This window comes from Marmota monax, unplaced genomic scaffold (assembly GCF_021218885.2).
Source record: "Marmota monax isolate L192 unplaced genomic scaffold, Marmota_monax_Labrador192_F-V1.1 WCK01_AAM20220418_F8-fsc00071, whole genome shotgun sequence".
NCBI lineage: Eukaryota > Metazoa > Chordata > Mammalia > Rodentia > Sciuridae > Marmota > Marmota monax.
This window is the reverse complement of record NW_026695217.1, coordinates 9,101,575-9,114,173: the sequence shown is the minus strand read 5'-3', so window position 1 is coordinate 9,114,173 and position 12,599 is coordinate 9,101,575. Positions and strand designations below refer to the sequence as shown.

Here is a 12,599-nt window from a genome sequence, read left to right as displayed (position 1 = left end):
GTTCCCTTTCCCCTCTGCACTTGCTGCAGTTCTGATTCCGGGGTCTAGTGTGTGAACACCAGTTCAGCTGATGAATTTCATGCCGATGGGGAGGCCGTCTTCAGCCTCTGTCTGTATAGTTGGTCTCCAGGACTTCTCAGTACTTTCCAGAGTCTGCCAGTCCTCCAGCCGTTGCCATGGTCCAGCCTTTGGGAGTCCTGCAATCTGTAGACTGGACCTTCTTTCTGAAGGCTGGGTGGGGAGGATCCCACTCCTGGACCCAGTGGAGGAGGCTTCTCGTGGTCGGGACTGGCAGCTCCTGCACATGTGGAGCTCCACCACACAGTACTGCACCCTTTCCCCAGCCCTCCTTCTGTGCTCATGGTGCCCGCCCTTCCCACTGAATCCCCACTGCTCGTGAAGCCCCAGCTAAGACTCCCTGTCTTCCAGGACACCCTCCTTTGTCCTGATGTTCAACATCAGTCATATCCTGGATTCCAGGGACCTTGCCCTTGCTTCTGTGGGCTGACATCCCTCTTCCAAGAGGCCACCCTGCCATCAGGGCCCACCCCTCCTCACACAGTGCCTTGAAGACCGCAGCCGCCCAGGAGTGCTTCACCAAAGCCTGCTGAGCTCAGTGGTGAAGGGCAGTCCCTGAGGGTTTTCATGGACAGGCATCTCAAATTTATGTTTCTTAAAAACAACAAAAAAAGTATCTATGGTCAAGTTCTCATGCTCTGCTTGGCCTCTCCAGCACCATCCTGTGTCCACTGCACCAGTGCATTGAGGCCTCGTTGTGCCACTTGTGAGGATTGTGTTGAGCTTGGATTTGGGGTAGGCATCCAGTAAAAGACAATATGAAATTGAAGAAGCCATGGTTGTGAACAGCTGGTTGTCAGACTTAACAGCCTAGCCTTGGTCCCCATGTGTCAGATACCCAGCGTTGGCAGTCTCTGCAGCTTCAGTGTGGCAGACTCATGCAGAAGCTGAGGAGTCCCAGGCATCTCCTGGCCCCTTGGCCCTTGCGCATCTCAAGTGCAGGCCCTAGGGCCTGGGCCTTCCCCAGCACACTCATGGCCTCAGACTGCCCATGCCTGCTGCCTCCCTGTCTATTCTCTTCTGTTTCACCATCTTCCCCCAAGAACATGGAAACTGACACCACCTACAGCGTTCAGGACTTACCTTCCCCAGTGACACACTAGCTCTTCTTAGTCCCTGTGTTCACTGTTAGTCCTGCAAAGTCTTAACATTCCTTTGGGGGATTTAGTTAGATGTTTACTGTGTGAATGAGGCGATCCTGTCTCTTGACGTCGGCTTTGTTGTGACTGTGTTATGGTATCTGTGGCTCACAGCCAGCTGCCTAGCAGTCTCTCATTTTGCTCAAGGGTCTGTAGCGCCCCCACGTGGCATTGGCCATGAGGGAAGCAGGCACCTGCCTTCACCTCCCTTGTCCTCAGTGGTTCTTCTTCAGGACCTTGATGAACTACATGGGCTTATGGAAGCTGCCCCTGGACAGGAGGCAGTTTCTGTGCTGACCTCCTGTCTGGATGCGTTCTGCTGAGGAGGACAGCTAAGACAAGGTTCTGTTTAGTACTTGGCAGAACACTGAGTCCCGACTCAAAATGGCAGTTAGCTGTAAGATCCTAGGTTTGCCAAAACGAGACCATCTATCCCTTCACATTTTGAAGGAAGACTATCTTAAAGTAGAGCGTCTTGCTCAGTGCATGGCAGTCGGGGGTGGGCAATGGGTGTGTAGGGCCAGGGGTGCTTTCAGGTCTTCCTTCAGCAGGACTGACAGTGCCTCCCGAGTGCTGGATGCTATCCTGGATGCTTTACAGATGTTGGTCCTTGCAGCGACCCTGCGCAGTCAGCTGTTACTATGCCCATTTTGAAGACTAACCACAGCACAAGAGTGAGATGATCTGCCCACGACCCACCATTTGAACTCAGGCTCCACTGGCTCTGAAGTGTTGCTTTTATCTCAGTGCCAGGGTTGTGAATTAGAAATCCAATATCCAGTGCTAAAAAACAGCAAAACACACACACCAAGCTCATTGGGCCATTGAGAGTTTTTGCTTCAAGCTTTGCCATTGGGATCTCACCTGCAGTGTCACAGACTTTTAGAATTAAAGGTCTTCTTCAGGACACTGGATTAATTTAATTTGCAGTACCCTGGGGTTTGTGGTGTTCCATTGACTTCAAAGTTTTCTTTCCTAAGGCAGGAGACCACTCTTTCCCAAAACAAGCTCATGGTGGTGGCCTGTGGGAGAGGGAAGTGGTCCCGGGTGGGCACAGTGGTTCTGCCTCATCCTTGACACCTGCTATAAGAGTCAGGATCCAGGAGAGTCGTCGGGGCCGACGCAGTATTGAGGTCCAGAAGTGAAGTAGGAACTCGAGTCTGGGGACAGCTAACTGGCACACGTGGTCTTTATGAAGAAGGTCGGAGTGGGTGTGGGGCTGAGGGACTCCTGGAAGAAGCTGCAGGGTGGAAGTTGCTCTTGGGCGGTGGGAGCTGTGGGGCCCTGACTGAATCTTGCTTGTTTCTTACAGTGAGAGAGCCACCCCTGTTCCCGGGTACGACTTCTTAGTGAACTCCGTCTGGCCAGAAATCGCACAAGGACTGGAGGAAAAGCTGCCCTCGCTCTTCAATCCTGGGGACCCTGACGCATTTCACCAGGTGACTTCCAATCCTGGTTCTTGAAGGTGTTGGCCTGAGACTTCGGAGCAGGCAGCATGTTCTGTTCTCCATTCTTGGTTCTGTGGTCTTAAAAACAAAAACTTGAGTTGCTGAATGGACATTTATCTTAAAACACATTTTTTTTTTTCCAAAAAAATTATGAAGCTCTGCCTTTCCCTCTTTAAGAATCATGGTATCTTTTAGAAGGTCCTGGCCATGGCTGCGAACATCGTTTCTGCTGTGGCCCACTGCTGCCGTGGCCTCCTGTGCCTGTGCCTGTGCCTGTGCCTGTGCCTCCCTGGAACTTGGTCGGGTCCTTGCTGGGCGAGGTCTTGGTCTCAGACGTGGCTGGTGGTGTGCAGCACTGCTGTCAGTGAGGTCTCTTCCGGTCTGCCTCCTTTGTGTTTTAGACTTGGGTATCTGCTTTCTCCCTTTACTCTGATTTTGCTTCTGCTGTTTGGGGTGTTCTGTCCTTTCTCTGCATATGTTGAGTAACCTTGGTAGGAGATGGACAGGCTCTCACTTCTTCACTTAACCGGGTTGAGTTGGTTAGAGGTCTTTACCTCCTCCTGACTGCTTTTCATGACAGTCATGCCTTCTTGGACCCAGGCTGGCTCTCCTGTTGCGTCCGTGGTCCCAGGTGGCCGTGGTGTTCTGAGAACTGCCTCAGGCCCCTTGCTCTGTTGCTTGCTCTTGTTGGGTGTGAGCCCATCCTTCCTGGGCCCTTCCCTTTCTTCCTGAAGCCCGTGCCAGAGGCTTGCAGTGAGGCTTGCAGGTGACGGCCTTGTTTGCAGTGAGCCCTCAGCCGTGTGTGGGAGTTATTCTTCTGTTTTTCTGTTGGGGAGAGTGGTTCTGTTGGGCATGGACTTGTCAACACATGGTGCTGACTGTGGACTCCACCGAGTCAGCTGTGGACGCACTGACCCCCTGGCTGAGCCCTTTTCCTGGCTGGTGGAAGATCCTCTGAGCCTGGTGTGCTTAGTTCACTCTGAAGTGCCTCACGTGGACTTTTCTTCTACCTCACCTGGGACTTGTTGGACTTCCGGCGGAAGGCCAGCACCTCTCCTCTGCAGTTTCTCTCCAGGCCCTCTCCTCTCGAGCTGCGCTTTCCTGCCATTCCTCCAGCACCTGCCTGCAAAGCTGCTTCCCTCCCTTTCCATGTGGGTGCGCGTGCTCAGGATTCCTCCGGACTTGTCTTTCGTTTTACTGGGTCTTTCATCAGATGCGTCTGTGCTTTGAGTTTCCAGTTGTAGTTGCCATAATTTCTGGAATTTGTTTGCTTCTCTTCTGTTCTGCCTGCTTAATCCCCTCACTAATGCAAGGTGCACGAAGAGGCACGAGGTGAGCGGACGGAGCCTGGGCCTGGAGGCTTGATGGTGGCGGCTGAGACACAGTGCAGCACAGCCTTCTTGTCAGGATGTGACCCTCTGGGCGAATGGCCTCATGTTACAGGATGCTGAGTCGCATGCTTGCTTGTGTTGCTTTTGACAGAGGACAACTTCTGTGATGTTAAAAAGTAGGGCTTCCTAAGTTAGATGGTGTGAGCAGAGTGCGGGTGGCTCACACAGGAGTGGTGTGAGGTGCTCTGCGTTCCACTGTGCTCCTCAGGTCATGGTGACCAGGTTGGCTCAGGAAGTGCAGCAGCTCAGCCATGAACCTTCTGAGAGAACTTGGCAGAAGTCTAGGCCAGTGCTGGGTGCTGGTGGGCTTAGTTTCCATAGGTGTCTGTCGGCTTCAAGAAGTACTTTCAGCTGTGGGCCTTAAAGCAGTGTTTCTTAAGGAAAGGGAAGTGCCCTTGTCCCTCTGGTGGCCATTGAATGTAGAGATAGAGCCTTACTCCACAGTGGCCTCCTGTGTCCCAACCCCACACACCTAGCCCACCCTTAGGGACACAGAATGCTGCCCAAATCTAGGTGAAAGAAATGATAACCTGTAGCTTCTGCTGGCCTACAATCCCTGTGTGGGCAGACGTCAGCCTGCGTGGTTCAGGGCACGGGGATTCATGCATAGAGAGCCCCGAGAAGGCATCTGCTGACTGGCTGGGTCCTGCCCCTAGCTTTGTCAGAGCCCAGTAGAAGAGGCATCACTTGCTATTGGTGGTGGTAGTGGTGATGGTGGCGGCCTGGACAGGCAGCTGGGTGGCTTACGGTAGTGCCCGCTGTCGGCTGTGCTCCTCCTGGAGCAGTTCCCACTTCCCGTCTGTGAGAGCCAGGTGGCTGCTCAGTGACGAGTTGGATCACTTAATGGACCGTCTGTCTGTTCAGGTGCTGGTGGGGTGAGAGCACTGTTGTTATCCAGTTCTGGACATAGGACTGTGTGTTGGAGTTTCCCCTGGACATGGCCACGTTAGCCCTGGGCATGGCTCAGGACTGCTGTGCGGGACCCTTTCCCCTCCAACATTTTCCAGAGTGTGCCCAGTAAGGCTGAGCCGCTGCACTGACCCCCTTGTTCTTTCTAGAAGTACACCACCAGCATGGACTTCCTAAGAAGGTTTGAGCGACAGTGTGGGTCGCAGGCCAGTGTGAAACGGCTGCGAGCGCACCCTGCCTACCACAGCTTCAACAGCAAGTGGAACCTGCCGGTCTACTTCCAGATACGGTCAGTGCCCCACACCGCAGGCACCTTCCCCAGAGCGTGACTGCTTCTGAGCACGCGCCCAGCTGGCAGCTGCCTCTGGCGTCAGAAGGTTCCTGTTGGGAGGCAGAGTTGGTTGTGGAAGGTACAAGTGTCCTGGGAGCCAAACTGAGGGAAGATCAGCCTTTTTCTGATAGTGGGAAGGAACGCTGGGCTCTGATGGGCAGACCCCCAGGCCAGCTTCCTTCCCATGCCCTCCTCTGTGGCCGGGGCAGAGGATGGAGTAGCACAGTGGCCCATCTCCCTCTGCTGCACCCTCTGCCTCAGGTGTTTGGCCTTTCCCTCAGCACGCAAGGAAGCCCTGCTGCCTGGGGAGAGGAAGACGGGTCGGGGGTGCCTCGGGCTGACTTGGGTGTTGCTCCTCACAGGTTCAGAGAGGTGGCAGGATCCTTGGAAGCAGCACTCACACGTGGGCTGGAAGAAGCACCAGGTAAACTCTTAGAACTGGAGCAACAGGTGTCCCCCTAGCCACACCCACCTCTCAGCTAGGCCTTGGTCCAAAGAGCACTCTGACCTTTTCCTGTCACTCAGGACACTGCCCCCACCACCACTATCCAACTTTTTTTCCAATAAGGCAAAAGAAACCACATCTTTTGGTTCATGGAGCTGCTGCATGGAGAGGGTCGAAGGTGCTTGCAGACAGGAAGCAGAGTCCTTCTTGGTGCTGAACATAGCACATTAGGGCTGCAGTCCAGGGGCTCAGGCTGCTGCAGTCTGGCTTCTTCCTGGCTTAGGGTGGCCACATATAGGACCCCAAGAGTGACCCTGTGGGAGCATGCGCTCGGCCTCCAGCCCCAGGGTGGACACCGGAGGTGACCATCATAGGTGTGCAGACTTCAGAACATGTGTGCGTGTCTGATGGCTCGCCAGTTTCGTCATGTTTTTCTTGGTGACCACTAAAGGATGGTGTATGGGTTCTGGGTTCCTGGATGTCAGTGCCTGCTCTCATTGGGGCAGCTGTGTCCACTGTCAGTCCCCCTGCCCTATTGGCCTCCACCTAGTTTCAGTCTTTCCTTGTCAGAGGTGGTTGTGTGTAAGTGACTCCTCTCTGGGAACTGCTGAGACAGGAGGAGAGGAGTGAACAGAGCAGGTAGGACAGATCCAGCAGCCCTTGGCCTGGAGGGGTGCCCTAGAGCTGGTCTGAGGTGGCCCACAGTATGTGAGGAGCAGCATCCCAGGTGCTGGGCGTTGCTTCTTCGCCCACATACCTGGGGTGTGGGGCCAAGTGCGTGAAGACAGAAAGACGAGCCGCGGGGTCCTCCTGTCTTCCCTGGCAGCCCTCGGAAGGCCACGCCTGTGTTATTGTGCGTGAGCGTGCACGCGTGAGTTCTGGGCTCGCTGTGCCACACTCGCACACGCCACGCCCTTTGCCCAGAGGGCCCAGCATCGGCAGCTACAGCTGACTGAGCCCGAGTCTCTGCTCCGTCCCCAGCTGGGAGTCCGTTTTGCCTCTTGGCTTCCCATAGAACGTGGAGCAGCCTGCTCAGGTGTTGGTCGGACGAGCTGTTCCTGCCCTTGCTGGTCCATCGCCTCTGGAGACTCACTCTGCAGATTCTGGCACGCTTTTCCATCTTTGCCAGTGAGGTAAGTGCCATGCGTCTCATCTGTGCCCAGGACAGGTGAGGGTCAGAGACCTTTCACGCCCTGTGGCGTGCGTGGATGGCAGCAAGCTGGCTTCTCGCTCGCAGCTGACTGCCTTACATTCTGCTCCGGCAGCTGCCCCTTGGGTGTGTGGTGTCCCACGCTCTGTGTTTTCTTACTGAAGAGCCCCACACTGACCAGTCCACTCTCTCTCTCAAAACCAGAAATCTTCACAGGGCCTGAATTAAAACATGTTCATTTTAATGAAAATGATTAGAAATCAAAATACACTTGGTATTTGGAAGTTGAAATGAAAAGGGGAGCAGTCTTTCCTTTTCATGGTCACCGTTCCCCTGCTCAGATGGCCAGGTGTGTGAAGTACCGCAAGCTTCAGGCTGTCTGTAGATGTGTGGCAGCCACAGAGCATGGCCCTTGAGTGCCAAGTGCTGGCCTTGCTAGGTCCCTACAGGGCTCTGTCTGCAGGCTGCTGCCCTCAGTGTCAGACACAGGGAGCTAGTTGTCCCCTGTGTGCAAGCCCTGCTTGTCACTGTCTCAGAGATGGTGCGGAGTTCTTGCCTTAGTCCATCTTTGCTGCACACAGCTGGCGTTCCTTGCTGACTTACATGTGTATGGACACTCCTGTGTCTCGCCAGCCTGCAAGCATGTAACCACTGGAACTCTTGTCCAGCTTTCTCGCAGGCCCATTTCTAATGAAAGTGCCAAGGAGATCAAAAAGCCTTTGGTAGCTGGTAGCAAAGACCCTTCTGCCTCTCAAGGAGGTAATGAAGACCAAGGAAGGGGACCTTCAGAGGAGAAGCCAATGGAGTCCATTTCCAGTACTCAGCTGGTGTATGTGGTTGCAGACCTAGACAGGCTTCAGGAGCAGGTAAGCCGATCCCTGAAGAGTCGCAGGTTTCTCAGAAAGAGGCTGGTGCCAAAGGCAGGCTTCTGTGTCCTTGTGGTCCTTGGAACTGTGGGGCCCCAGGTATCCCGCCAAGGTCTGGTGCATCTCGCCTGTCCCGTGCCTCCCCAGCCGTCCTTGGCAGGTCATCTCCGTGGAGGCTTCTGCCAGTGTGCCTCCTGCTCAGCAGTGCCCCTGGCACCATGGGAGCCTGCACCTCTGCCCCTCCTCAGCAGGGGTATGCTGAGCAGAGTCGTGCTGCTTTGGTTGGTTAGCTCATGTCTGCTCTGGCACAACTCTTAGCTATTTTTAGTTCACTTACCCAAAAGTTTTCTGTAATATTTGGAAGTGTTGACATATCAAAATTTCTCTGTTTTCTCTATATAGTTCCCATAGCTTTTGCTTTTTACAATTGAAGAACTTTACGGGCTGAAGTTAGAGTGCATGATTCTGCTTTCCCTGAGTTTAAGGCTTTATGTGCTTGAATTGGTGCATTTGTGTGTCTCGAGCATTGCTGTTTACGGTGGGCTTTCTTGGTGTCACGGATAGCAGAAAATGGAAGGTTTCCACCCATTCCCTGGGCCTGCGGGTGGCTGTGAGCCCGTGGGCTCCCCATGCCGTCAGTTCTTCTTGACAGCACTGAGCCTCACGTTCCCTTGACAAACAGCACTAAGAGTCCTGATTTTAGTTTCACTACCCATTAACAATGTTCCAGCTTCGTAGATGCAAGTAGAATTGCCGCTGCCTTGGTTTACAAGGAGTGACTGAGCATGTGGTATCTATGTTCCAGCTTCCAGAGCTCTTGGAGACAATTAAGCCAAAACTGGAAATGATTGGCTTTGAGAATTTCTCTTCTATCTCAGGTAAAAATGATCTTCAGACTCGGCAAATCTTTGAATAAGAAATAATTTGAGGTAAAGTTTCAGAGACTACGGGACATGTGTGAATCAGCATTTTCTTTTCTAGTTGTAAATCCTTGGTCGCTCTGCTCTGTGGGTTTGACCCCTAAGATCTTGTGTTTAATGCTAATTGATTTGGTTTACTGTAGTACACACTGCATACTATGATCGTCTTTAAAACCAAGTTCACCTCTGGGCCCAAGCAGAGTGACCAGTCCTGCCTTCCTGCCTCTGCAGCTGCCCTGGAGGACTCCCGGAGCTCCTTGTCAGCCTGCGTGCCTGCCCTGAGCAGCAGGGTCATCCAGGACCTGAGCGAGTCTTGCTTCAGTTACCTGAAGGGTGCCCTAGAGGTGCCCCGGCTCTACCGAAGAACCAATAAGGTTAGTGTCATTCACCAAAAAGAACTCTGAAGTGGGAAGCTTACTGAGGGGGCTGGAGAAGAGGGCAAGATAGCTCCATCCAACCATTCAGAGCCAGGCTGGAGGGCAGAGGCCCTGACACTGCAGCTGAGGTGGGTGGTAGCTGGGATAGAGTGCACTTTCTTGCTTCCTTTCAAAAGAAAGCATCTTAATATTTTTAAAATCCTACTTAAACATGTCATGTATTACAAAATACTTGGACTTACAAAATACTTTGCTGCCTTCTTGTCCTGGAGGTACCTACTTTCTCCTGTCTTTCTCCTGAATAAGTTCAGACAAACTGCGTTAAAAAGTATGTCAGGGCTACGTGGGATGAGCACTTGCCTGGGCAGGCCCTGCATTTCATCCAAGCACCAGAAAATAAAAAGAAAGGAAAAGGAAAAACAGACATTTGTAGGCTAGAAGACAGCGCATGCTGCTGCTGCTCATGGTCACGTCCTAGAGCAGTTGTGGGATTCAGTGTTGAGCGCTCCCCCTGAATGCCCACTCTCCCATGTTTAATGTTTGTTCTCGTCTTATTCTTAGTAGAGCTCACATAATTCTCTGATTTTCTTTTTCTTCCCAGTTGTAAAGTTAGATTTCAGACTTAATTTAATGTCTCCTGGTTCACTTCCTAGAGCCACGAGGGTTGTGGAATGTAGGGCCTTGACTGTGCTAGGTGGGCCCTGTCTGTTGCTGCACGGCCATCTGTCTGGCATGCTATTGGGGGTGCTTGTGGGTCCCTGTGGCAGAGCTGGCATTAGTTAGGACAGTCTTCTCCACAGTCCATCTGGGACGTGGGCTGGGATTGCCGTTCCTAGTAGAGCACTTCCAGTCTGCACCTTCCTCTGACCTGATGCCCCCTTGGAAGTAGAGAGACCGGCTTGCTTTCCTCCCAGTGCTGCACCAGCTCCCTTTCTGCCCTGTGGGCTGTTGGGGTGTGTTCCCTTGGTGTGAGGATGAGCACTTTACACAGACTCACTGCTCCTTCTGTGACTGGCATGTTGATGGGTGGAGAAACCAAAGCTAGGAAGGGTTATAGGCTGGTCATTCACCCATGCTTGATTCTCAAGCTCTGGTCTGTTGATGAGCCAGACTGATGCCCCCTGGTGGCCAGAATTCAGCTCCACCCCACCTGTAGAAGCAGATCCTGAATTAAACAGAATTAGCAGGATATTATAGATGGACAATATGGGGAGCTACTGCTCCAGGGAACAGAGTCCGAGGTGTGGGCCTGCACTCTTGGCTGCCCTCCTGCCCCAGATCTTTCTGTGGACCTCTGCCGTTAGTGTCTGGGAGGACAGTGGTTGTGTACACTCTGACCTGGAACACGTCCTGTCGACATTATTGCAGGAGGTCCCTACCACAGCTTCTGCTTACGTGGAGAGTGCACTGAAGCCATTTCACCAGCTCCAGAGTGGACACAAGGACAAGCTCAGACCCTCACTGGTACAGCAGTGGCTGGAAGGAGCACTTTCCGAGAGCACTCACAGGTGCGCCCTCTGAAGAGCCCCTGGAAGAGGCCCCTGGGCATTCCCAGGCTGTGCATGGACCTGTAGTGGGCCCACCACAGCACCTGCCTGCCCCTGGGCACATCAGCCACACCCTTTCGCCCTCTTCGCTCTCAGCTCAGGGCCACCTTCTTCCACTCAGACCACCATCAAGCTGGCCTGTGTTCCGTGAGCCTCATGTCCCGGGCACTGTCTGTGCTACTGTTTGTTGCCCCTCTGCCCTGTTCAGGCCCTCCCTGTCCTCAGCTCTGCCCCTCCAGCACAGCTCCAGTCATGCCACTTGAGTTCATACACATGAAAGCCCTGTGACCTAAAGGAGGACGCACACATTTAGAAGCTCCCTACAGCTGGCATGGCAGTTTCTGAAGTCCCCAGCCCTTGAGTGCCTCTTCATCTAATTAAGTCTGCTTCTCGAACCCTGGTGCCAAGTCACACTAAAGGGTATCATTTGAAGCTGGGATAGCCCAGCCAAAGAGCACTTGCCAGCATGCACAAAGCCCCGGGTTCCATCCCCAGCACTCCACCAAAAAACGAAAAAGCAAAAATGTTTCATTATCAATTTTGTTTAACTGTTTTAAGCATTAATTTTTGCAGTATGTTATGTTCAGTTCTTATGCGTCAAGCAGCCATTAATGGATTAGTTTAGAACATAACAATGATGTAGAATGTTTTTGTGGGCAAATGTATTCCAAATGCCAAATGACCAGCTTATAGAATTTAGAAATGTAACTTGCTTATGATTTAAAAATTATATGCAGAGTATTTGGAGGACAGAATTTTACTTAAAATTCTAGGAATCTTACACTTTGGAAGATGAGATGTTCCCTTCAGGGTTTGGAATGACCTTTGTTGTTTGGCTGTGGTCGCACTGTAGGTGTCCACTGGGTATGAGAAGGCATAGGGCCTGTCAGTCTCTCCTGGCGTTCAGCCTAGAGTCCCAACAGTTCAGTTCTGGGGAGATGCTGTGCCAGACCCTTCCCACTGTCTTCAGAGACAGCATTTACCACAGTTGGGTCTTATTGGAAATGAATTTTATCTTAAGAACATCTTTGTTCAAAGTCGGCCACAAGGGTTCTGAATGTTAGTTTCACTGGTACCTGTGTCTGGCCAGGTACTGTGAGACTGTGTCAGATGTCCTAAGCTCCGTGAGGAAGATGGAGGCGAGTCTGAAGAGGCTGAAGCAGGCCAGAAAGATCGCCGCAGCCAGCCCTGTGGGCCCCAGCAGTGGCATGAGTGATGACGACAAGATCCGGCTGCAGCTGGCCTTGGACGTGGAGTACCTGGGCGAGCAGGTACTGGGAGCCACCTCAGCACCAGCAGCCCAAACTCGGGTCCCAGGACCCAACAGAGATCTGGCGTTGCCTCGGGTGCTGTTGCTGAGGCCAAGACATCAATCCCATGGCTTAGGAGAGGAAAGTAGGGTCCAGGCTGCTCTCTGGTAAGGGGTTTGTACCCGGAGCAGGAGAGAGAGGAGGCAAGAGAGTGCCGAGAGTTTCCATTGATGGCTGGCTGTGGTGGTAGCTGTGGGGTCGCAGGTGCGATTCCCATGCCTTCCGTGCCTGGGAGGGACTGTGCTGCACAGCTGGCCCTAACGTGCTTACCAGTGGCCACAGAGAGCACAGCAGTGCTCTCCCATGGATGCAGGAAGTGAGCTGATACAGCTGCTTGCTTCCCTCCTGGGTGATGAGGCTGGCGTGGCCCTTCTGTGAGGCAGTCTCATCCTCAGCATCCTCAAGCTGGCAGGTGTCCAGATGGCCCCTGTCCAGATTTTCCCCAAGCAATTGCTCCTCAAACAAGAATTCTGCCAGAGAGGGGGAGTGAGGCAAGCCACATGTTCCTGCCCAGGCCCTCCTGGAACCCAAGTTTCTGTTCTGAGCTTCCGGATGTCTCCTGCAAAGCCCATTGCCTGTTGCATGTCATAAGAGAAGCAAAAAGTTTGCTGTAGAGACATGGAGAGTAAATAAGCAAAAGGGAAACAGGTGGGGGAGGCAGGGACAGGCTCCCACGGTCCAGTGCCAG

The 12,599-nt window shown here is 53.1% G+C and overlaps 1 protein-coding gene across 3 annotated transcripts in view; it reads left to right on the top strand.

Annotated features, from left to right (window-relative positions):
• The window catches only part of Cog2 (component of oligomeric golgi complex 2), a 33,154-nt gene that overhangs the window by 19,466 nt on the left and 1,089 nt on the right, over positions 1-12,599 (top strand). For 2 of the 3 annotated variants that reach the window (XM_046432073.2, XM_046432071.2), the window contains exons 9-17: positions 2,530-2,656; positions 5,115-5,254; positions 5,659-5,720; positions 6,723-6,874; positions 7,560-7,757; positions 8,563-8,635; positions 8,909-9,051; positions 10,423-10,562; positions 11,692-11,872. In XM_046432073.2, coding sequence (XP_046288029.1) covers positions 2,530-2,656; positions 5,115-5,254; positions 5,659-5,720; positions 6,723-6,874; positions 7,560-7,757; positions 8,563-8,635; positions 8,909-9,051; positions 10,423-10,562; positions 11,692-11,872 — 1,216 coding nt within the window. The remainder of the gene's footprint in view (positions 1-2,529; positions 2,657-5,114; positions 5,255-5,658; positions 5,721-6,722; positions 6,875-7,559; positions 7,758-8,562; positions 8,636-8,908; positions 9,052-10,422; positions 10,563-11,691; positions 11,873-12,599) is intronic. The other variant, XM_046432072.2, reaches the window with a different exon arrangement.